Source organism: Phascolarctos cinereus, unplaced genomic scaffold, assembly GCF_003287225.1.
Source record: "Phascolarctos cinereus isolate Bilbo 61053 unplaced genomic scaffold, phaCin_HiC Scaffold_4;HRSCAF=312, whole genome shotgun sequence".
NCBI lineage: Eukaryota > Metazoa > Chordata > Mammalia > Diprotodontia > Phascolarctidae > Phascolarctos > Phascolarctos cinereus.
In genome coordinates, this window is record NW_027555847.1 from 96,849,527 (window position 1) to 96,876,583 (window position 27,057).

Consider the following 27,057-nt stretch of genomic DNA (forward strand, 5'->3'; position numbering starts at 1 on the left):
CCTTGTTAACACATTAACACTTCATTATTTCTTTTCTACTCATTTGCTTTCTGTGACCATACCAATCCTGACTCATGGGGGTGGGGTGTGTCCAATCTTTCGTCCTTTGAGAACATTTACTTTGAGCTCCTATTTTCATGGCTTTTCATTTTCTTAACTTATGCTTTATTATATTCCTAATACTGTTTCACTTTTGATTTTATATTCCCAGTGCTTAGCACAGTGCCTGGATCATAGTAGGCATTTCATAAATACTTGATTGTATTTTCCCAGACCATCATCACTGCCTCTATTCCTAATCTTGACTATTTGCCCCACAATTCAACTCTATACTATCACCTACTCTTGTATCCTTTGCCTCCTTGCTTTATTACTGGTCATGTTTTGATAAACTCCAACCCTGTATTATTCTCACCATTAGGTTCTTTCATGCCTAGGGCTGTCCTGGAGCCAGCTTGTACTTGTTTTGAAAATTGTTAAATTTTCATTATATTTATGAATTGGAAATTGGCTAACTGACAAATCAGGCCCTGATTTGTTGTTTTGTTGATGGTACAGACTTAAGAAAGTGATGGAGAAAATATTAATAATGATGATAAACTGAATATTGTATCACGTACATTTCCCCGCTGGAGAGCTGGTTGTTAAACATTTACCAGCAAACCTTTGTTCACTCCTATTTAAATATTATTGAACAAAGCTGGCTATATTCATTAGATCTAATCTCAACTGGACTCCCCAAAGTATAGGGCAATCCTTTTACTTCTTAATTGATAATCATTCCTGCTCACTACATAGTTGTTCTAAACCTTCTCTTCTATCTTCAAGCTTCTCACAACACTTCCTTCTCCCACCCTACCCTCGTACTTCGATGAAAATATTGAGACAATTTGCAAAGAGCTCACTCTCCTCCCATTCCCTTCATCTCACAGGCCTTGGGCATCACTCCCCTATTTTCTACTTCACTCCAGTCTCTGATAAAGGGGTGGTCATACTCCTTGCCAATGCCAAAACTATTCTCTCCTATTATTATTCCCCCTGTATCTTCAAACTCTCACTCTCTACTGCTTCCTTTCTGGTTGTTCACTAACACAACCAAGTTTGCACCATCCTTAAAAATTCCTCAGTAGATTCCATCCTCTCTGATAGTTATCATCCTGTATATCTTCTCCTCTGCTCAGCGAAACGTCTTGAAAAAGCTGTCTACTCTAGGGGCTTCCACTTCTCCTCTCCCTTTCTTCTAAAGCCTCTGCAATTGAGCTTTTGACCTCCTCATTTAACTGAGACTCTCCAAAGTAACCAATTATCTCTTAATTAATCTCTTCATCTCCTTTTTTCTATCCTCACACTTCTTGACCTCTCAACAGCTTTTGCCACTCTTAATCACCTTCTTTTCCTGGTTACTCTTTGTCTCTGGGTTTTTGTGACACTACTTTCTCTTGGTTCTCCTCTACCTGTCTGACTATACCTCAATGTCCTTTGATAGATCTGCATTTATGTTATCTCCACTGAATGTGGCTATATCCCTAGGTGCCTGAGCTCCTTTCTCTTTTCTCTCTGCAATATCTTATTTAGTGATCTCTTTAGTTACCAGGCCTCAGCTGCTTTTTCACTTTGGAACTTTCTTTAGAACTTGGGGCCTCCTCACCCTGGGACATCCAACCACCCTACAGCCTTCTTACCCTGGAATATCCCTCCACCAGACTCACCCTGTCTTCCCATTGGTGAATCCTTCCTGGGGACTCCATTTTGTGGGCTGAACAACTTTCATTCCCTTCCTGAATTTGCTCCTGACTTTCTGGACTTTAGAACCAGTTTTCCCTCATATACATCTTCATTCTCTGTACCACCTGCCCTTTTTAATTTAATTTATTTTAACTCATATTTGTGTGCCATCTTCTGCCACTAGAATGTCATCTCTTTGAATTCAGAGTCTTTCATTCTTTTTGCTTGTACTTACATCCCCAGCACTTAGCACAGTGTCTGGAACATAGAAAGTGCTTAGTAAAACCTTGTCTTTTCTAGCATATAAGAATATCTAGCACATAGTAAGTGCTTAATAAATGTTATTGATTGACTGGTTAACATTGATACTCTGCTCTTTGGTTTTCATTCTAACCTCTAGAGCTATGCAGAAAAAGTTTATCCATTCTTTCAAATGACAATCCTTCATATTTTTAAAGGCAGCTATCATTGTCCACTTGAGGGTTCTCTTCTTCAAGCTAAATATTCACTGTTTCCTAAGGTTTTACCCAGGACACTGCTTTGTGACTCAGCTCCCCCCTTAACTTTACTGGACAAGTTCTGGATGAATTCAGTTTTGTTAAAGACTTTTTTAAAAACATGGTACCCTGAACTGACCAGAGATATGGCCGGACCAGTATATGTTTCATAATTTCTGTAAAGTTCACTAAACAATCTTTATTGCACATTGCTGCTGCTCATATGTCATGCTCTCTGCTAGTTAGTTAGCCTCTGTAGCGTGATTCCTGAAAAAAATATTGTGATAATAGCTTTCTCATTTCACTGTGGTGGTTAAATGTTTTTTTCTGCCAAATGTCCCTGACAACAGTGGCCAGTGGTTTGCCTAGATCACCAGTCGTCAGAAGTCTTGTAGAATTCAGCTCTAGGGCTTTTGATCAGAACCAAAACATTTCCCACTTCATCAGATGAATCCAGTTCTCACTTTTTGAACTTTGATTTCAGCTGGTATCAATTGTTTGTTTTAACAATGCCTGCTATTCTGGCATTAGCCCACAGCCTTCTCTGTCTTTGCTTCCCCCATCCTTGCTCCCGAGACAGATTGTTAATGAACTCTTCTGATATTGCACGCTTCCTTGACATCACCCTTTTGATTTCTTAAGCCACTATGGGCTTCTCTTTTCTGTGTTACTTCTTTAGGGTAGTGCCCTTATTTATTTTTAGCCTCTTATTCTTCATCTCCTTGAATTTGCTATCATAGACTTCTCTCCTTTAGTTTCTATAATTTTTATTCCAGTTTTCTCATGTGTCATGACCACTGCCATGTTTGCTATTTATTAATCATTTCTCTAAATGGGAGTACTTATTTTACTCTTTAAGATTTAACATTTTTTCCTCGAGAACTTTCTCCATATATGCACAAATACTTAACATGTCCTACTACTTGCTGGCATCTTAAAAAGAGGCTTGAACTTTTCCACCTTGATTATCTCTCATACATTTTTAAATTTCTTCCTATCATAACAGGAATTTTCTCAGGCTTCATAGAACTCTGCCAATTTTTCCAGCTTTTGAGAAATTAATTTCAGCTATTATCACCATATGATCTGAAAAGATAGCATATTTCACTTTTAATTGCCATAACCTCTATTCTTCCTTGAATACAAATCCTATCAATTTGGCTGGCCCATTTTATATTTTGTAAGCGTATTCTGTACTATTGATATATCTCAGAATAAGTGACCTTCATGCTTATATGCTTAGAAATCAAGTCTACCACTAGACTGAGCTCTTACATGTCAGGGGCCATGTCTTATCTGAACTTTGTATCTTCTCTAGTACATAATATAGTATTTTTCTCATATTAGGCATTTGGTAAATGTTTACTTTATTGTATTATATGTATTTGGTTTTATAAATTGCTTTTCTGTTATTTCTAGACCTTTTATATTTGCCTAATACACAGTCGAAATCTTCCTTTAGTGCTGTTCTTCTTATCGAAGGCTACAAAGGTGCCAAAGCCTTAAATAACTTCCGTTTCCCACTACTTTGGGGCTGCACATTCTTAAATTTGATATTTGTCTTTTATTACTTCATATTAAATATCCTATGTTTTTCAGTTCATTTATCTACCATACATATATTAAGCCCCTACTGTATGCAGAATATTATATTTGGCATTGAGGTACAAATGAATGCTCTCTTCTACTCCCTCTGCCCAATTGCTTTATATTTCCCTATCCATTACATGTTGTCCCACCCCTCAGTACGGTATAAACTCATTGGAGGATAAAACTTTATTTTTATTTTTGTTTTCTTAACACTCAGAGGAGTGTCTGGCACATCTTGGGTACTTCCTTATAGAATGCTAATTTAATTGACTTGAATGATACCACTACTCTCATGGAACTTTCAGACTAATATCTCATACAACCACAGAGAACTCTGTTACATAATGTTAGATGACAGTTAAATCACAGAGGTGTGACTCGCCAGGGGAAAGGTTGCTATCCATTGCAAGACTTCATGAAGGAGGTGGCATTTGACCATCACCGTACAGCTTGACTGAATTTCTTATACTGAGCACCTCAATTCCCTCAGTTGCCTCTCCTCTCTGATTGGGGGGCTGGAGAGTGGTTAAATAAACAGCTTCCTAAAATGGGGCTTACTAGAGGACTTCAGAACTTTCCAGGTAATTCTCCATTTTCCACCATTGGCGCTGGTTGGTTTCAGCTCCATGGAATATTGTACCCCTGCTGGATACCCGCTGGTTTCCCCAACCTCAGATTTTCAATTTTCTTTTGTGTGTTGTCTTCTCCCATTAGATTGTAAGCTCCATGAGAGCAGAGACTTTTTAAAAAAATTTGTATCCTCAGTACTTAGCACAGTGTCAGGCGCATAGGCACTTAATAAACGGCTATTGAATTGAATTGAGTTGGGGTTGATGGGATAAGTTGGGACTCAATAGATGGAGGAGAGGGAGGACAGACCAGGTAGAAGGAACACTGTGAGCTAAATCACAGAGATAGGAAAGCACTTGGTGTCCCACCTGAGGGACAGGAAGTGTTCTTATTGGCTGGAGCGTCAAGTATGCGGAGGGGGGACCATAAGACTGAGAAGAGGGGGTGCTTCCAGATCCTGCAGAGTCTGAATGCCGGGCAGAGGGAGCACTGGAGAGTTGTAGATTGAAGACTAGCTTGGCCAGCTCTATCACAAGGAAGATTGTTCCAGCACTTGGAAGAAGGATAAATTGAAAGGCGAGAGAGTGGATATGGGAAAGCTTGTCAGGAAGCTCTGGCGATGGTCCAGGCAGGTGGTAATCGGGGCCTCTACCAGGGGACTCTCCATGAGAATGGAGAGGAGATGAAGGATTGAGAGATGCAAAAGTTGAGTTGACAAGACAGATTCTGTATTTGTCTGGTGAATACATATGCTCTCCCCCTCCCCCTCCCCCCTTTCTGTTGCCCATCTCTATTCTTAAGAGTGAAGAGCCACAAACCCATTCCATAGGAACAGAGCTCATTTCCTTCTTTGTCTAAGCTTAAAAAAAAAGAAAACAGCTAAAATTGTATTCAGCTTTTTTTCTCTTAATGTCCTGTAATCAGAATATCTAGTCTTGAGTGTTCTTTGGTGTTTGTATTTCTGTTTTTTGGGAGGGAGGATGTCTGGACCTGATTCCCCCTCTGTGGGGAATTCTTGGCATGGTGATTTCCACTACTAATACAGATCGGCAATTCATCTGTAATTTAGAATCCTGTAGAGTTGCCTAGGAAACTGAGAAGTGGAATGGCTTATCCTTCATAAAGCTAGTGTCTCAGAAGCAGTGGCCTTTCTGACTCAAAGCCTAGTACTTTATCTGCTACATCATGCTTCCTCAATTTGTATTTGGGTTCTATCTTCTCATTTTCCATTGTACTTCAGTCGTATATGTGATTCTTACCTTAGTCTTTTATGGCTTCCTTTGAATTGAACTCTTACTGTCTCTTCCCTGTATCACTGATGCTAAGGTTACTCCTCCTTTCTGTGTTACTATTTTCGGAGCTTAGGTTTCATTTGAAAAGACCTGATTTCATTTTATTTGATCTTTCCTTCCATTAATTTCTCTGGCTATCTCCCCTCCCCACCTTTTTTCCCATTCTTTTCCTTAGTGGACTTTAAATAGGGCTAGTTCCTCTAAGACAAATGTCTCTGACTCTCTTCCTTAAAGAAAGTTGGTTACCTTTTACTTATTAACTTTCTGCTACTTTTGTTCTCCCCTAGCTAGTTTAATTTTTGTTCCTTTGATTTACTTGCCTACTTAATCCATCATGTTTATTTTCTTCTATATTTTTGGAACACTCTTTCTTCCCTTTCTTTTACAGCTTCTCTTAATTAGGGAGGTTTGTCTTTTTTTTTTTTAAATTTACCAACAAAATTCTTTCATTCAGGGCCTATGAATTAAACAAATTGAATCCAACATTTGTTATTTACTATGTGCAAGATACTGTACTAGGTGCTGAGGTTACAAAATCTGATAAAGAATAGCCCCCACTTTCAAGGAATTTACCTTTTACTAAGGGGTTGCAACATGTATGCAGGTAAGTAATACAAAAGTAACTTCAAGACAGAGACACTGCTAATAACTGGGGAGATTAGGAAAGGTTTCACATAGTAGGGTGGTACATGAACAGTGCTTTGAAGGAAGCTAAGAATTTATTAGTCAAGAGTGAAGAGGGAGGTACACCTGAAGTTAGGAAGACAAAAGTTAAATCTGGCCTCAGACACTTTCTAGCTATGTGACCCTGGGTAAATCACTTAACTTTTACCTGCTTCAATTTCCTTCTCTGTGAAATGCAAATAATAATAGATAAGCACCTAAGTCTCAGGGTTGTTGTGAGTATCAAATAAGATAATATTTGTAAAGGACTTTGTAAACCTTAAAGTCCTATGCAGATATTATTATTATTATTATTATTATTATTATTATTATTATTATTATTATTATTATTATTATTATTACCCTAAGGGATCCATTGTAGGAGCAAGGAAGGGAATAAGCTACACTGGAATTTAGGTCAGTATTTTTTAAGTAATGATAGTAAGCAATGAATTTTGAATTAGAAGTAATGTTAATATTTAAAACCAGCACTCTTCCCAGAAGGTGTTTTAATTTTGGTATGTTTTAGGCATCTGCCTGACAATGCCCCCAAACTCGATTTTAGTTCATAAACTACTGAATTACTTTTGCAAATTTAAACTCTTGGTCTTTGGACATCAAATTCTGTTATCTTTAAATAATAATTAAAACTAACCCTATGTTCCTCTCCAGATCCATTTCTTAATTTATAATAGAAATGTCCCTTTCAAAGAAAAGGATATCATCAACATACTAGAAAAATGATGCTCAATAAGTCAAATTAGAAGCTGCTGAAATGGTCTAAGAGGTTGTTACATTTGCAATTTACAGATTGCATGAAACATTAAAATTTCAATACCTTATTCCTGTAAGAAGGCCAGAAATTAGCTCAGTGGGAAACTGTTCTGATAAGGTGATGAGATGATAAGAAATGTAATAAGGTTAGGAAATTGCTGAATCTCCAGCTTCAAACAGAAGGGACAGTCCCACATCTTTGACTCAGTAGTTGAATGAATCTTTAAATATGCATAAAATGATTGTCTTCTAACATACTGTCTGGAACAAATGGAAGTCATTCATACATATACAGTTCTGATGGCTGCATATATTATTAAGTATCTACAAGATACTAGAAGCTGGGTTAGATGTTGGGCTTACAAAGACAAAAATGAAGTAGTTTTTCATATATAGGTAGAGCTATGAAGTAAGCAATCCTTGCAAAGCTTCTTATTGAAGGATATCTCAAAGAATATTTCTGATATTGGTAAAATTAACAAAAAAAGGAAAATAATGAATGTTGGAATGACTGCAGGAAAGCAAGTACATTAATGCATTTTTGGCTGAGTTGTGAACTGATCCAACCATTCTGGAGAACAATTTGGAACTATGCCTAAAGGGCTATAAAACTATGCATACCCTTTGATCCAGCAATACCACTACTAGGTCTGTATCCCAAAGAGATCATATAAAAAGGGAAAAAGGATCAACATGTACAAAATATTTATAGCAGCTCTTTTTGTGGTGGCCAAGAATTGGAAATTGAGAAGATTCCCATCAATTTGGGAATGGCTGAACATGTTGTAGCATATAAATGTAATGGAATACTATTGTTCTATAAGAAATGATGAGCTGGCAGACTTCAGAAAAACCTGGAAAGACTTACATGAACTGATGCTGAGTGAAGTCAGCAGAACCAGGAACACATTGTATACAGTAACAGCCTCATTTTACGATGACTAACTTTGATAGACTTGGCTCTTCTCAGTAATGCAATGATCTAAGACAATTCCACAAGACTCATGATGGAAAATGCTAACCACATCCAGAGAAAAACTATGGAGATTGAATACAGATCAAGGCATACTATTTTCTCTCTCTCTTTTTTCCTCATGGTTTTTTTCCTTTTGTTCTAATTCTTCTCTAACAACATGACTAATATGGAAATATGATTGTACATATATAGACTATATTAGATTGCATGCCATCTTAGGGGGGGAAGGGGAGGGGAAAAATTTGGAACTCAAAATCTTACGAAAGTGAATATTTAAAACTAAAAATAAATACGTTTTTAAAAAAGACAATGTAAAACAACTGAGAGCCAAGTAAGAGAGACTACTCCTGTTGGGTTCCTCTATTTTCCTTTCTTTGTTGATGTAAATTCTTCAGGAAACCCTACATTGCATTTTGGAGCATCCTAGATATGACTGTGCATTGAAAACATCACATTCCTAGCATTTCCATTTCCTTCCCAAATTAAGCTTATGATCTATAAGCAGGGTAATAATGTCAATGTTGCCATTTTACATTTGGCCATATGGACGTCACCATGATGAAATATGATAGAACTACGTTGGCTGAGAACTTACAAGGCCTAGTTTCAAGTAGTGCTATTGGGCTCTGTTCTTCAGACCACTTTTTGGTCTCAGCGAGCCAGAGAAGTTCAGCTAGCTGCCTTCTGTTTCTCCCTGTATGGGGCTATTAAGGGTGCAGTCATCACAGTAACTTTTCTATTGTACCTTAGCTGGGGATCTCCTTCTTTGCCAACAAAATCTTTCATATCTCACTCTTGATATGATCTAATTGGTGGAAGGATGAAAAAAACTCATAGAAGTTCTGCAAGATTTGGGCCGGTGAAAAAGGATACTTTATGGAGAAAAATCTGGAAATGCTGAAAACAAGCTCTGGATTAGCCTAAATTTTTGTCTGTGAAAGATGGCAAGAAGATCCTGGAGTATCACTTCCCTGCCTATACTAGCATTGGCTCTGGCAAAGAAGTATCATTAGAAGCAATTGCCAGGACTGCCAGTTGGCCACACTGGGACACTGCAGATAGAATAGATTCACCTTCTGGCTCATGGATATCCCTACTACTGTACATCAGCATTCCTTACTCAGTATCAGTAGCGGCTATAGCTGCATTGTCCTTGCCTTGACATTGTTCAGATCTTTCTTAAACATTGCTGGGTATTGATCATTACTCTTCTCTACTGGAAGAATCCTCTGATGCTTTATTATGGAGTAGAGGTGACTTTGAAGGCTACATTAGTGGGTTATAATCTGTGGTAGCTGGAAAAGTTTCAAGTACAGGCTGGCAATGTACTGTGAATTACATCTGTGGACCAGCCTAGCTTAGTGCAAAGAGGTTTATCACTAGAAGAGTAGCTACCACCTCATGGATCTTTTTGAACCACAGTAACTCTTAGATACCATTTACAAAGGCATGGGGGATTGAACTCTGCAATATTGGAGTGCCCACATTGATGAAATAACAGATTTTCAAAATACTGAAGAAAGATGATCACTGGGAACAATAATTATTCTCTACTTCTACTCCCCTACATACTTGTAATTTAGAGCACCTTCTTTTGTGCTCAGTATAACCTCTGTAATTTTAATGCCATTTTTAACTGGTTAATAATTTAAAGTAGAGAATATTTCAGAAAAAATATGGTTTTATTTATGGTTAAGTACAAGCAATTTTTTTTTTTTTATCAAATAAGACTAATGAAGTCAATTAGTAGAGGCTATTAGGGATGCCCACTTAAATGAACAGATAAGAATGACTAATCGGGATAAATGTTCCCCTTGAAATCTTATTTATATTTAATCTTCTTAGCAGGCCCTTTTTCATGAACAGTGCAAAGGTATGGGTTTGGTCTAATGTTTTTTTTGCATCAAGTCAAAATGACAAATTAGTGGACTTCAAATCCATAAGGTTTTATTAATGTAATTATTTTTCTATCAGATTTCCAATTGTCATCACTTTTATGAATGTGCCAGCTTAGAGTTTGAAATATATAAGGGAGGGAATTTCAGGTATAGTTTGACTTGTACTCTAGATTTTAAGGAGTGGATTTGAAAGAAATCAGAGAAAAGGTAGATAGGACCTCATGTTCTGAGTCTCTAAGAGGGTATTTTTTTCCCCAGGGAGATGAGAATCTCTAAATCTTATGACATTATCATGAATTATTGCATCCAGAAGGAAAAGGGGGAGTATCTAAAGAAATCATTATGACTTCATTGTAGGTAGCTCATTTATCTATAAGTTCAGATTTTAAAAGATATATAAAAGAGATAGAAGTGAGGGCAGGCAACTGAAGAATACAACAGATTTACATGGTCCTTTAAGAATTGCTTCAGTAAAACTAAGCCCAGAATAACCTGAAGGGCAAGATGGACACTAAGAGAACAAAAGGGACTTAATAAAAGCTATCCTTAGGAGGAAGATCAAGATAGGAAAAATACTTTTAAAGGTTAGCTCCTATTTTGACTTAAGCTCTTGGGCTACAAAGACAAAAGAATGAAATGGTTCTGGGTTCTTAAAAAGTATGCAAACTGAGCACTAGTTCTGGAAAGATCCACCGAATCCAATCAATTAGATAAAAATGAAGTGGTTTTTTTTTTTTAATCAGATGTCATAATACCGGCATCTTATGAACTCTGGGAAGCAGCGATGGTGTCATTTTAGATAAGGAGGGTAATGCCAGACATTATCCGACTTATACCTTAGACTTCAGAAGAGTCAGTTTCAATGAATTTAAAGATAGGAAAGGAAGGGTCCAATGAATGAAGGAGACTCAAACATAAAAAATGGCTCAAAAGCATTGAGACTCAATTTAAAATAATTCCAATGAGGAAAGGCTTTAAATCTAGGATAGAAACAGACTGCTATTGTCCAAAGATGAATGTAGCTAAGTAGTGGGAAGCTTAGGACTAAGGCTGCCCGCTGGATCAAGAATTTTTGACAACCTATGAAATAGCAATACAAGTCATCTCCCCACACTATAATGCCTACTTTCTAAGAAGCAGGGTGTTGCAATGGAAAGAATGATGGAAGTGGAGTCAGATACAAGAGTTCAAATCCTCCTTCTGACATTTATCAGTCATGTGACTGTGGACAGGTCACTTAAGCTCTCTTAGTTTCTTCATCTATAAAATGGGGATAATCATACTTAGACTACCTATTTCATAGGGTTGTCTTCAGCAAAGTAATTAGCAAACCTCAAAGACTTACATAAATATGAACAATTTTGCTTACACAGTAATGATTGTAGTGGTAGAAAAATGGAGATTACAAAGTATTACACAGTTTTTAGATCATTTACAGATATTAATCACATTGTTAGCACTTTTAATGTGCTATCTTTGTCCACTGACTGAAACAGGGAAAATGCAAAATGCACTACTCAAAATATTGAACCAAATTCATATTGACATTCTTTTTATAAATGAAACCAGAAGGCATAAACAAGTCATAATAAAATACAACTCATAGATTCTCTCATAGAGGCAGACTTGATTTCCTTACTAAGTGAAGAGACCTGAAAGTCAATGACATACACGTTCAGAGTATGAATTAATTTGCAAAATATTATAGAGGAACTTGACAGAAGATTATGAGCAAAGTTGTCTCATAAAATAGAAGGGAAAAAAGGCAGTTTAAGAGCAAATAAGCTGTCAGGGAATTTTGCAAGAGATTCAGCTAAGCCACATCTTCTTGAGAGCATTTTTAGGTGAAACTGAAAGAACTGCAAACAGATGCAACATGGTACAGATCTGCCTGGCCTCTATAGCAATGTGTTCTCATCAGTTACGATAGTAAAAGTACCACAATGATATGTACACTACCTGATAGAATAGTGATGGCAATTAAGAAGATAAAGTTGGTTAGAGTAGCTGGATGTGTGTGTATGTATATACACACACACACACACACACATATATATATATATATATATATATATACGTATGAAATTTCTGTTAGAACAAAAGTTAAAGGCATTTGAAGACTTATTTTAGAGATATTTAAAAGCAGTCACTATTCCAAAAGAATTAAAGAATCATACATGCTTTATTAAAAAAAGGTAACAGAAGGCAACTTCCAACCCACATTCTTATTTTCTTATTACTGTAAAAATCTTTATGAGAATGGACTATGCATATATTGAAGATAACCTTGATGGAAATATGAGATAGGAATAGACAGGTTTGTAGAGATGATTTTATGTGGCAGACCACATCTTTACAGTTATACAACTGAACAAAAGGTATAAATAATGTAAGAGGCTTCTGTGCCTAATGTTACTGGCTTTTAAAAATTATTTGATTGGTAGATAAAAATGTAGCTTCAAAGGTTCTCCTCAAGCAAATTGTCTCACACATATGGCAAAATTAAACAAGAATTTTATAATGATATTGATATGGAGATAACTTTGTTTTATGACTTATTGGATATTAAGATCAGCCAAAGCACAAAAGAGGGAGATGTGTTTACCTAATGTTTTCATCAATGATTTGAAGGATGCTATGTGCTGATTCCAAACAAGTAATGGTTTCTTTATCAATGATAACTTTCTCTAAATGCTCCTACTGACCAACAGCATTGTGTTGATTGCATCAAATCTCGACCTTCAAAATTTAAAAGTTTCTTCCATATAAGTCATAGTAGTGTGAAAAAATACTGATTTAGCAATTCACACTGGTAAAACAAAGTGGATGAATAGTGAATGTTGTCATTTTCCAGATTATGGTGTGCTACTGGGCAAAGAGAGCAGGGCAGGCAGACTCAGGCTGGAAGCCACTAGCAACATGGCCTAGTGACTAGAGAGTTGGTCTTGGAATTAGGAACACCTAGGATCAAGTTCTACCTCTAACATGTACTAGTGGTATGACCCTAGGTAAATCATTTAACCCCTTTGTGCCACAGACAATTCTCTAAGACTAAGATTTGCAGAGTAGGTGCTGATCTGCATTGGTAGTTGTTTATAGTGATGACGTTACATTCCTGGCTCATTGCATGTATGTATAAACATAAACATATACATATATATGTATATTTATATGTATAAGTATGCATACACATGCATATCTACACATATGCTCATACAGTATAAGCACATACCTATAGAATACATATATTAGGCAGGTCCTGCCTAATACACACACACACACACACACACACACACACACACACACACATATATAATAACCTGGGCCAAGAGTTAAATAGGAAAACAGGTTCAGTGTTATTTATTTGGAAAACTGAGCAGAAGGCAACATTGGGTTTGTTCATTATTTCGGAAGTTGTTTGGTATTCTCATTGGTCATAAGGCACTTAGTCTTATTGAAAAGTCCATTTCTTTATCTTAAAAAAGTAACATTGCCAGTGTCTTTTATTAAAAGAATGATTTGGTTTGAGTAGTTCCAATTACAATATGAATAATACCCTCAACCATTAATTCCTATGAGATGAGGAGAGAAGTGTCAGGCTTCACCACTTCTGCTTTAGAAATGAAATATGACAAGTCAGTTTGGACAAGGCATAGATTTTATGATTCTATGACTATGCTACCAAAAAAAAAATTACAGGGAGAAGCTAGAAAGAAAATCCATTTCCACAAGTTTTTCTTTTGTTTTAAGGAAATATTGGCCTCAAATATGATACTTATTAGAGAAATTCTCAGCAGAATATTTTATTTTTACAGATCTGAAACAGTGACTAGAGATTGCAGTGGAATGAGGGTTCAGGATGTCTACTAAAAAGAAGTAGTGAAGTGAAGTAAAAAGAAGGAAAAAAGGAAGGAAACGAGCACTTAAGTACTTATGATGTGCCAGGCATTGCGCTAAGCACTTTTACAGATATCTCACTTGATCCTCACAACAATCCTGTGAGTTAGGTGCTATTATTATATCCATTTTATAGTTGAGCAAATAGAGGTAGATATAGGTTAAGTGACTTGTGCAGGGGCCACATAGCTAGTAAGTGTCTGAGGCTGAATTCAAACCCAGTCTTTTTGACTCCAAGTCCAGCACTCTATTCGCTGCACTAACTGTCTCTAGATAAAAAGAAAAGTCCCATATACAGCAAGCTATCTATAGAGGTGCCTTCCATTTTAGCAAGAATCTGGAAACAAAAGTAAACGTCCATCCATTAGAGAATGAATAAACATATTATCTCTTTAACACCAATATTCTTCCCATGATACTTCAGCACCTGCCTACAAATCCTAGAACACATAAATGTGGTTTTTTGTGTTGAAAATAATTTATTAAAGAGGTAAGTAGTTGTAAAGTGAATTTATGAACATAGAGAATTGAAGATCCAGGTCCTTTGCTTCCCCACTCCCAATTATCAGGTGGACTAAGACACAAAGAATTACAACATGTCCAAGTTAAAAAGGCTCCTTAAAATTATTGGTAATTAGTGAAATCTAAATTACAAGTGGCCTAGAGGATAATGAGAGGCAGGGAGGGGGAACCCCTACAACTGGTTGTCGTAAAGCAGATTAAAGCATATTTCCAATGATAACTTGCTTTTGAGAGGGGCATAATCAAGGACAAGAAAGAAGAGCAACAGTTGTGTTGTGTGAATGCAAAATAAAATATAGACAGCTTGAGAGCTATATTGGAACCTTTAAGCTATTAAAAGAAACAGAGGAAGTCTTTAGCATGCTGGGGTGAACTCTGAAAAAGGTTTTACAGAAGGATATGTATGAGAAACACTCCAGGTAGGAAGGCGTGAATGACTGGCTTCTGATCTGTAGAGAATACATTGATACTGAAGAGATTGTAGGCCCATCTAAGGATGTAAATACTATGCTGGCAGACATACTTTAGTACCTGAATTTCAGTATGCCATTTGACAAAATCAAATATGTCCCTGAGGAGAAATGTGATCTGGATAACAGAGCAACTGGTAGATTTGGAGCTAGTTGAATGAGTTAATGGTGATAGCAATATGGTGGCCAAAATAGTGAATGTGACTTTGGAATACATTAAGAGAAGCATAGCTTTTAGAAATAATGGTTGATAAACTCCCTGTACTCTGTTCTGGTTATATTGCATCTGGAGTACTGTGTTTAATTCTCAGGGGCACTTTTTTTGAGGGGGAGAAGAAAGTGAGGCATGCTTGGAATTTCATCATTATAGCAAAATTTCTGGTAAGAAAACTGTCTCTACCAGTACACATCACCAAGTGCTCTATAACTTAGTCTTTGACAGTTGCCTCGAAAAACTGAATGGTTAAGTGACTTGCCCAGGGTCATACAGTATTTGTCTAAGGCAGAATTGTAACTTGCCTCCTTGACTCCAGTTCTCTATCCTCTATGCCCTGTTGCCTGTCTAGGTACCATGATTTAAGAAGGCCATTAGATGTAAGCTTCTTGAGAGTTGGGGTTATTAAGTTATTTTATATTTGTATCACTCATGCCTGGAACATATTAAGAGCTTGATAAATACTTGCTGATTGATTGGTTTTGGTGAGATAGTGTCCAGATGAAGATAATTAGAATCACGAAGGGCCTTGTGTTCATGTGTTATGACATCATTTGAAAGAATTGTAGATGTTTACTCTAGAGAAGAGAAAACTTAAGGGGTGACATGATAGCTGTCATGTGAATTGTTATGTGGAAGAGGGATTAAACTTGTTCTATTTGACTACAGAGGGAGAACTAGTAATGAAAAATGGAAATTTCAAAAACACAAACTTTGGCTGGATGCAAAAAGAAATTTCCTAACAATTAGAGCTGAAATAAGGCAGAATGGGCTGCCATGGGAGGCAGTGGGCTTGCTGTCATGGAGATCTTCAAGTTGGGGAGATACATGTTTTTCAGATACAGATTGGATTAAAAGGTTTCTGAGGTCCCTTTCAACTTTGGAAATACTGTGCTTTTCTCAATGACTAGACAAAAAGGATATGATTATTGCTTTTATAGATGAGAAGTTTAGATTGCAGTGCATACAAAATGAAGAGCTAGAGTTTTGAGTGGACTCTAAGGACTCTCATTGAGGTAGCCACGACAAATGGCAGCCAAAAGGTACAGGTGGATCCTAGGCTACATTAATGAAGTTATAATATATCAAATGGGGGGCATTTGCTTCAAGACAAGCATGGTAGAATGAAAAGAATGCTAGTACTGGAATCATAAGACCTGAATTCAAATCCTTGCTTTGCAATTTGCTACTTTGGGCAAATCACTTAACATCTTTGGGCCACATTTTCTCAGTATAAAATGAAGGGGTGAGGCTAAATGATATCTGAGGTCCCTTCTAGCTCAAAAGCTATAAGTCAGCAAGATCTACTCTACTCAGCCTTAGCATATCTGAAGCATTGTGTTTAGTTTGGGTTTCCACATTTTAGGAAGGACATTGCATTGAAAAGCTGGAGCATGTCTTGAGGAGTGACCAAGAGAGTGAAATGATGCATGACCATTCTGTAAAGGTTGAAGGAAATGGCAATGTGTAGTCCAGAAGAGAGGAAATATAGGGGACCATGCCAATTGTCTTCATATTTTTGAGTGACTTTCATGAGAAACTGAATTTGTTCTGCTAGAGTCCAGAAAGAAAAATCAGATCAGAGATGTGGAAGTTACAGGGAAGTGGATTTTCACTCAGTAATTAGAAAAACACTATGAATTTTTACCACCAAATGGGCTGCCTCAAAAGGTGGTCAATTCCCTATGATTCACAGTATTCAAGTAGAGACTGAGTGAACTTGGGGAAAACGTAGGTGAGTTTCATGCTCAAGGTAAGAGTTGAATGAAATAATTGTCACTCTTTTATCTACAGCATTCAATGGCTTTCCATTGCCTGATGTGTAAGGTATAAGTTTTCAATTCTGGCATTCAAGATCAACTATAATCTGGCTATAATCAACCTGTCAAGCTTTATCTCATCCTATTCCTCTTCATATATTCTGTATTCAGCTAAATTCTGCCCTTTCCCATATCCATTCCTTTATTCCTATGGTTCCCATACCTGCAACAGATTTTTCTTGCCTTATTCTTGAAGTTCTTCTCTTTATTCAAAGCTAAACTCAGGTGCCAAGTCTTCTATGAAGCCTTTGCTAACCTCTCCTAGATAAACTATTCATTTCATACTCCAATTTCTTATAGTAAATTGCCTGAATGTCTCCTTTCCTTTATTTCAAACTCCCAGTGTTATCTACGTACCTGTTCTTTCCCCTCAAAAGATTTTCCAGTGATGTGAACATAGTAGGCATTTAATAAGTGTGTTTAGTTGAATTTAATAAACTCTTGGTCCCTTCAAACTTTAGAATTCAGTAATTTTCTGTTCATTTCCTACTTCAATGATAAATTAGAATTAGAACCTGGGTAATAAATAATTCTCCAAGGTTCTAAGACAGGACAGGATTCAAGAGAACTAAATAAAAGTAGCAAATATCTAGTGACCCTCCTTTTGATTTCCTTGGAATTTGGGGTGTGTGTGTGTGCGTGTGTGTGTGTGTGTGTGTGTGTGTGTGTGTGTGTGTGTGTGGCGGGGGGGAGGGTATTTTCTGCAGCAGTATTCTTACACTTGCCTAGTCTCATGCCCGAGGGAATAACTTTAGCAAGCATGATGTTTTGTATGGAGGTACACAGCTCCAGAGCCTCACACATAGGGACATCTATTTACTTGTCAGGAAAAATAGCATCAGCTAAAGTCAGCACTTGGGTAGATGGGAAGAGCTTTCTTTAAATAGCCTACTATACCTGCTGACAGTGACCATCCTAAGTTCATACCTAGGGCTTCTTTAAAACAGGGGCTTTCAGTGACCACTATGGTCTGTGTTTCTCTCCCTTTCCCTCTCCTTCTCCCTCTCCTTCTCCCTCTCCTTCTCCCTCTCCCTCTCCCTCTCCCTCTCCCTCTTCCTCTCCTTCTCTGTCTCTCTCTGTCTCTCTCTCTCTGTCTCTCTCTCTCTTTCTCTCTCCCTCCCTCCCTTCCTCCCTCCCTTCCTGTGTGTATATGTGACCCTGACTCTGCCTTCACATTTTCAGAGTGAAAGTTGTGCCTTTATTTACTATAGAATCTCTTAAACAATATGTGTGTGAACAAAGTGTGAGGTTTTTTTTTTAATCCCCCTCAAAGTGGTCCTCTGTGTATTTGATGCCAGACCTCTTGGGTGTCCATATGAAAAATATATCAAAGCCTTTATTTGGGAAGCAGCAGTGAGGATCACCAAAATCACACCACATTAATGGTATATACTTGGGCTAGGCCTTGAAAAGGAAACAGATGACCTAGAGGATCACAGAGAGACATGCCTCCTCAGCAGAGAGACACAAACACAGAGTTAATGGGCTGCAGGTGAATTTGGATAGTGGCTTTTGCAGCTATATGGAATCTATAGAGAAGCATATACAACTAGGGGCTGCCACAAGATGGAGATGTGGAGGAAACATTGGACACTTGAGGAGAAAAACAAAGAAAAGGGATTTGGAATCTTAGTGAGAGAAGGTGGAAAGGAGATGTAGTGTCCAGTTTCACTTGAGCCTGGAGGTGAGCACATCAGGGAAATGTACACTGAGAAAAAAAACATGATTTACTCTTCTCATTGGTATTATGAGTCATGTGAACTGTATACATAGGTCCAGAGGGAAGGTGGGAGAAATCAAAGGGGAATATTGCTTAATGACCTTTGGGAAGGGAAGGAACATTTTCCTCCTGATTATCAATGGACTAGACACAAGGGTGGGGAATCTGTGGCCTTAAGGCCACATGTGGCCTTCTAGGTCCTTGGGTGTGGCCTTTTGACTGAGTCCAAGTTTTATAGAACAAATCCTTTTATTAAGAGGATTTGTTTTGTGAAATTTGGATTCAGTCAAAGGGCTGCACTTGAGGACCTAGAAGGCCACAGGTTCCTCACCCCTGACATTAGAATATAACTCCTTCTGAGGGATTTTTTTTTGGCTGTTTAATAAACATCTGTCCTAGGTTCAATGTCTTGTTAGTCTTAGAGCTTGCAGGTAAGCAGAGGACTCCTAGAGAGACATTAGGCAATTTCTGGTGCTTCCAAGGAAAATCCTGGGCAATATGACTCAGAGAGATTATTCTTTAGAGAAGTCTCCAAGGTAAACCGAGATGATTACGTTTGGAACCAGAGCCCAATTGATACATAGGTGTCACTTTAATCATATATGTCTTTGAAAAAAATTGTTTCCCACAAATAGCAGGAGAGAGAAACAGATAGATAGACATACAGACAGACTAAAGAAGAGAGAGATTGTGAAAGATTCCAGATTCTCACTGTCTGCTATATGACTAGTGCCCTAAATTAAATTCATAAAGAAAATGGAGAGAAAAAGAAGGGGAGGAACCAAAAAGAAGAGCTTCTTAGGTAAAGGAAAGGAAAGGATAAAGAAATGAGTGAGTAGAGGGAAAAAACTCCTAATATGATAGAGAAGGTATTTTATAGCACTAGCAATGTGCCAGGTACTGGCTAACAAATGTAATATATTAAAATATTTTGAAGTTGTCAGACACAATGACATTAAATTCTAGAACCATTGAAGAAACAAAGCCAAATTGAGTATAAGACCAACCAAATAAAGAGATAAGAATCCCTGATAGAAATTGAAGAGGTATCTAACATCCGTAGAGAGATTTGACATCTGCAATGAGAAACTGATCATCAGGAAAAACAATACAGGACAAATACATAGAAAATCAGCTACATGGGGAAAGTAGTGGAAAATTTTAATGAAGTCAGCAATCAGTGGGAAATAAAATGATCAGACTGGTAGTTACATTGGTAGAAAGGGCAGACTATATGTATAAGTGAGAAAAAAGACAACTCAATTGGAAGAGGGCTTGAAAACTTTATAAGAAAAGATGATGAAACTAGAAGACTAAGCTTAGTGAGCTAATTCAAAAGTAATCAGATATTTGAAAAATTCGACAAAAGAGCATAACCACTATTTTTAAAGGAAGTGCGCAAGAAAACTTCCCAGAAGGAGAGAGAGAGAGAGAGAGAGAGAGAGAGAGAATAGATGAATAGATTAATCAAATTCAGTGAACAATATCAGAGAGAAAGATCAGATTTCACTCACCGAGATGCATTGTTGTCAAAACATTTCCAAGCCTTTCTATGAGAAAAAAGAAAAACTCAAGTGTTTGCCATGGAAATTAGTTCAGGAATCAATCTCAAGGTAATTCTTAATCAATGGCAGCCTGAGTGGGAACATTTGATATGCAAATTAACAGTGCATTTCAAGGTGACACTGAATCTTACAAAGAGGATTGTGCCTGGACCACGGCATCATCTCCTGGGCCAGTAGTAACCATGACAACTTTAACCCCAGCACATCCTGCAATTCCACTGCATAGGCAGTGGTAGGGGGTAAACAGTGTTGGTGGTAAGTTTAGTCAGATTTCTGGGGTTCAGCTTCTTCTTCTGTAAAATGAAGGAATTTGACCAGGGGTGGGGAGCCTGTGGTCTCGAGGCCACATGAGGCCTTCTAGGTCCTTGGGTGCGGCCTTTTGACTGAGTCCAAGTTTTACAGAACAAATCCTTTTATGAAGGGACTTCATTCTGTGAAGTTATTTAATAGCATTTAATATCCAGTCCAGTTCTAAATCTATGATCCTATGCCCTAAGTAAAGATGATCTTGGTTTCTTGTGTCTCCCCTGTGCCTCTGAAAAACTCAATTAACTTGTTGGAAGAAAGAAAAATATCTATCTGTAGATGTATAGAAACACATGTATATGTGTACACACACATGTGTATATATATACATATGAATGTATATATATATACACATAGACACATGCATGTATATATATATACATATGAATGTATATATATACACATAGACACATGCATGTATATATACACATATACACACGTATGGCAGTTAGGTGGTGCAGTGGATAGAGTGCTGGGCTGGAGTCAGGAAACTCATATTTGTGAGTTCAAATCTAGCCTCAGACATTTACGAGCTATGTGACTCTGGGCAAGTCACTTAACCTTGTTTGCTCAGTTTTCTCACCTGTAAAATGACCTAGAGAAGGAAATGGCAAAACACTCCAATAACTTTGCCAGGTAAACCCCAAATGGGACGAGACATGACTGAAAAATGACTGAGCGTGTGTGTGTGTGTGTGTGTGTGTGTGTGTGTGTGTGTGTGTGTGTGTATCTATGCATACTTATGCATCCACATTTTAGACTTTTAGAAACTTCATCAAGAACAGAGTTTGAAACCAAGAAATAAGTGACAAAGATTCAGAGAAGATAGGAAAATAGATGGCACAAAATGACAGACTTTACAATAGAGACATAGAATACCCTCAAGCTTGAGTTGTGGACTTAAAATTGTATTTGAGATAGCTTATTGATTTACTAAGTTTAGTTACCTGGTTTTGTCTTTCAGAATCCAGGTTTACCAGAGCATTTGTGCTAAGCATAACCTTATGCTAAGTTACTTTAAATTAGGTAACAGTCTAGCATTGAATGTTTTTTTTTAACATCAATGTAATTGTATGACTTTCTAGTGCAGACAGTAATTTGTACTCAACTTACAAAGTCTTAGTGAGTTAGTTTCATTTAGGTCTTTAGGGTCTGCATTAATGAAACTCTAACCCTAATCCTTAGAGTGTGAGCTCCACAAAAGGCATAAATACACATTTCCTTGTACATCTTTGCCTAAAGAGAATTTTTTTTACCAGCTTATAAGTTAGTGATTATTTGGATCTACAAGTCAGTTATTTCATTTAAGATTTGAAAAGGGAAATTCCATCAGCATTTCATCTATATATGGCATCTGATGATGTTAACAATTCAGAGTGCAATCTGATATTTCTTTTACACAGATCACTATCTACAGTTCTGTTTTCTTTTGGGCAAGAAACAGAGACAACCTCTTGGAATTGGGCAACAATTAAGATCGTTGTTGACTGGCCTGTGACTTCTAGCTGGAGATTAACCAACTTCCTAAAACATAGAACTGAACAAAGTAAATAATAATGCTGAAATATTTCAAGAAGTCTTGGGTTAGAGCATTTTGGATTTGATGCCTTTATAGTTGGCTTTGCCATCTGTTGGCTATCTGGAAACATCCTACTTTCATCTGCTCCTAAGGGCAATTTTAGAGCTTTTAAGTATGTTTCTTGAAGTTGAACTAGATGAGTTTGAAATATATCCTAGCACTAAATCCATCATCCTACAGTATACTCTTATGAAGTCCTTTGAACCAGGCTAAAGAAACAGCCCCACATTCCACAAATGCATAAAGCAGCAAATATTGCTGTCTACATTTATTTTACCAATGCTAGTGAACATTGCCTGTTGTGACTTCCCATGTCTCTAGGCCAAAATTTGCAAAATGACCTATAGTCGTTTAAAGACCCAGGTCACACACTAACACAAAGTCTTGTAAAACAAAAATAAAAGTTAGACCTTAGCAAGTCCTAACAGCCCTTTTGTGTAGACATTGTCCAGGATGTTAATACTCATACCCAATTTTATGTCTCAGTCCTTGCCCACCTGATATCATTTTAACTGCTTGACAATTTTCCACTGTAGAGACCTCTGTGCCTCATCCTTCAGGGTTTTGAGGGTGACAAGATTGGGGGGAGACAGCCTAGAGTCTTAGAATGCCAATGATCCATTTTACTGATACAAAACCAAAAATAACCAGGCAGCCTCTTTGATATGTGAACATGGCCTCAACCACCAGCTAGGATGGAACTATGTTTTTCATTGTAGGTCATTAAATGCCTTACTCAATATCTTCTGCAAGCCAGTGACAGAGTAAGTCAATCCATGCTCTTTCCACTGGGAGACATTTTCTTAATATATGCTGTTTTTGACTTATGTAAGCTGTAAGTAAACATGATTTGTAGTCAACAAATCAAGGTTTTATTTATACCTTTATTGTGAAAGATATAATTTGTTGGTTTAAGTCAGACGTTCTGTTCCAAATGTCAATGTCTGAAATTATGTGAGGTTCCCTTATAAAATGCAAGATGTGTGAAATTCAGTCATACTTCTGGAAATTCAAACATTTTCACCTGCACGTCAATGAAAGAAGATCATTTAACTTGAGAACTAACAAATGATTATTCCTAAAAAGCGAAGTAAAACCTAGTGGGTGACTGAATTTTTATACCCTCAGCAAATATTTGTGTATTTGATCTTTAACATGTACACATATGCTCCTAATCAGTTCTCTTAAAGCAATAGTGAAATATTCCATATATACCCACACCAGAAGTAGGTTCTAATGGGAATGTAGAGGTGTCCTATGTATCCTTAAGTACAGGATAGAGAATAGTACACGTAGAGAATTACCTTTCTAGAGAATCCATATTGGATCACTACACTGTTCATTGACACCAAGTAAGGAGAATATATCTTTCTTTGCTCTTATTGGAAGCATTTTCTTTTCTTTTTTTCCTGGCAACTATGCAGAATGTCACCATGTATAGGAATCTTCGATTCTAAGGACAGTATGACAGGGCGAGTAATGATAATGCAATGTTGAAATTTCCGTCAGGAAAATGTAGGTTTGGATCCCATGTCTGACACTATTCCCTGTGACTGGGGCAAGTGACTTACCCTCTATGAGCCCAAGTTTTCTCATATGTGCAACCATTTGTTGGAAAGAACCATTCTTTGGCCTTTTTTGTATCTGTAACACTTAGAAAAGTACCTGGCACATATTAGTTGATTAATAAATGTTTGTTGACTTAATTTGATTTATTGTAAGGTTCACATAAGATAAGGGCTATCACTTACTACCTGTGTGACTTTGAGCAGATCAGCTAATTTCTCTGAGCTTATTTCTCAGTCTGCAAAATAAATAGGTTGGAATGGATGATCTCTTGTGTTCCTTCCAGATCTAAAACTATGATCCTATATATGTAAAGTATTTTATTGGTGTCTCTACAAATATTGGCAACAGTTACTTATTTATGTTTTTGTTAACATTATATTGGCATAGCTACCCAGGGAAGGTAGAGGGAATGGGGAAGAAGAGAATTGAACCAGTTCCTTATCAGGGGGAAGAAGAAAATAAAGTACATTCATTTAGTACCATTTGGGGGCCTACTTTATATTCTCATTTTTACAGTGTGGTAACCAGTCTGTGAGACATATCTAAGCCATTGTAGAACATACAAGAAGTGAGAGATGAGTGGATAATCAATAGGATTAGTCTTGTAGGACTGGTATACCCCATATCCATCTTTGTGTTTAAAGCTACTCACAGATTGAGAGGGATGTTTTTGAAAGTAGAAGAATTTGTGTTTTATCACCACAACTATTGCCTTATAAAAGAGGTGGCAAAATGGAGAAATCATTTCCTACCTTGATAAATACTGCCCTGAAGTGAGATTGGTGACTCCCTCATCCATGCAGTTCATGGTACTGGGAATGAGTGCAAGTTCTGGCTGGATCATGGTGGCTGTAGCAATGGCCCTTGCTACCAGTTCCATTGCATCCTGCACATAATATTCAAAGATAGACTGGGTGGTCTTGCCATGAGCAATGAGGCCCAGAGGCAGACCTTCTGTCCTCAGTTCTTCCACATTCTGGGAATCCCCAAGAACCCAGTGGAGCTCCAGAAGCATTCCTCCAAACTGGGTGGTGATTTCAAAAATCCTCCGGATGCTTTCCATGTCACAGCCAAACATCACCATGGTGGGTGTGGTGTCCTTAATGCTCTCAAGCTGGACTTGCAAGAAGCTCAGTAGATCTTGCCTCGAGGAGAGGTTGGCGGTGATATTGATAATGGATCCCAGGTGGAACTTGGCACTCTGCTGGGTGAGGAAGAGGAAGTCCGTGATGTTCCAATCTTCCTGGCATAGCAGCAAGCTGAAATTGTACCAGTTGTTCATGGTCAGGATTGAGACAGTGACATCAGCATCAGAACTTAATGAATTTTCTAAACTCAGCTGTAGGTGAAGGGGATTCTGTATTTAAAAATATGAAAAAGAAGAATTAGAAAGCTTCAGTGGCTTCCTGTAGCCTACTGAATCATGTCCAAATTCCCTAACTTGGCATCCAAAGTCCTTCACGGTCTGACTCCATCCTACTGCTCCAGCCTTATCTCCCACTGGCCAATCTGGATTATTTGCCATCTCCCAAATACATCCTGCACTCACCTACCTCTCTGTCTGCTCACCTCTGAAACCCTCCATATCATCTCTGCCTGTTGACAACCAATCAATACACATTTTAAAAGCACCTGCTATGCACTAGGCGCTATGCAAGGTGCTTGGGTTACAAAGACAAAAATGAAATGTTCCCTGCCCTCAAAGACTTCCTGTTGATTCTTCCAGGACCAACTCAAATGCTATCACCTCCCCCATGAAATTTTCCCTCAGCCCCTCAGCCAAAAATGATCCCTCCCTCATCTGACCCCTAACATTTTGTACCGCTCTTATGCACATTAGCACAGGACTAAATTTGTGGACATATTTAACCACCCTAACTAGACTGTAAGGCCTAAAGTCTCTGCTTTATTTGTATCTCCTCCAGTACCTAGCACAGTGCCAGAGGTAGCATGGTGCAGTGGTAAGAGTTTCTCTTTACATATTATAATTTATTTTAATGGGTAGGGATATATATGTTATATTTTCTCAGCAGAATTTAAGTTCCTTGAGGGCAGGGATTGCTTCATGTGTGCATTTGTATTCCCTAGTGCCTAGCTTAATGCCTGACACATAGTAGGCACTTAATAGTGGCATAGCTAATGATGGTTAATTTGAATCACTAGATTTAAAAGAGATTTGCCTTTGACATTATAGCTATATGACCATGAGTCAATCTCTTAGTCTTTCTCACCTCTCTGTAACATAGTTCGCTCCTCTGTAATATAGGAGTAATAATAGCTGCAATACCTCTCACTGTGTTGTTGTGTGGATCAAATGAGATAATATGTGTAAAGCATTTTACAAAATTTAAAATGCTATATAAATGTGAGCTATTATTATTGTATATACTGGGTATTTAATAAATGTAGAACAAATGCATTATAGAAGAAAACTATAGGGGACAAAAATCTTAATGGTTTTTTTTTTTCTTCTTTCCCTCTCCCTATCCCCTGCCAGGTTTAATAGGTCTCATAAGTGGTATTAAATACAACAAAACTCATTCCTTCCTGATATCTTGTTAAGTAAATGGAAACTGTGCATGCATATAGTAAAGGATGTAATTCTAACCATTGCTGCAGCTTCACACCAAACAAAACAAAACAAAACAAAACCCAACTGTCACATCATGTTGTTTAATTTTAGTGCTCTATGTTGGGTCATGCACCATGAACTAGGAATTCAGTGAAGAATCCAAAGCACTCCCTCTCCCCATAAGCAGCATTAGCCAAAGGTACCATCATAAAAAAGCTTATTTATAAGCAGCTCATTTGCAGTATGTAATTGGCAATTAAATTAAATTCTACTCTTTCCAAGGACAGATTTATGATCAGCCCATGATATAAATCTATAGGGTGGGATAAGAAAAGTAAGCAATTATAGATGTTCCACATTGGGGGGTAATCTCTTCCTTCTTAGTGAATGGGGAATCTTTTTGCACAAGAGAATTCAATGGGAGTAAACATCTTAAATGGATCAGTGGATTCCCGCTGTACAGATATCATAAAATCAACAAAATGCATGTAGACTCACTTTCTCAACAGGTCTCCCCTAAGGCCCCCCTGTTCGGTACAGTTTGTGGTATTTGCATGCTGAGCAGAATTAATATCAGCTGAAAGGGGGTGATTCCAGCTGGGGGAGGTGTTTATATTTGCTGAACTCCTGTCTTCCTTTTACAAGACCCTTCTCTTCACTCCTGCTGTTTCTCTCTCTCTCTCTCTCTCTCTCTCTCTCTCTCTCTCTCTCTCTCTCTCTCTCTCTCTCTGTGTGTGTCTCTCTCTCTTTCTCACTCTCAGTGGCAGTTTTGGCACTCAGCTTGTCATCAAATCACTGTGGTGAGGAGAGAGCCCAATGACAGCTTCACAGGGGACAT

The 27,057-nt window shown here is 37.6% G+C and overlaps 1 protein-coding gene across 1 annotated transcript in view; it reads right to left on the reverse strand.

Moving 5' to 3' along the window:
* The window catches only part of GRIN3A (glutamate ionotropic receptor NMDA type subunit 3A), a 216,131-nt gene that overhangs the window by 131,771 nt on the left and 57,303 nt on the right, over window positions 1–27,057 (reverse strand). The window contains exon 2 of the mRNA XM_021002197.2: window positions 24,400–25,004. Coding sequence (XP_020857856.1) covers window positions 24,400–25,004 — 605 coding nt within the window. The remainder of the gene's footprint in view (window positions 1–24,399; window positions 25,005–27,057) is intronic.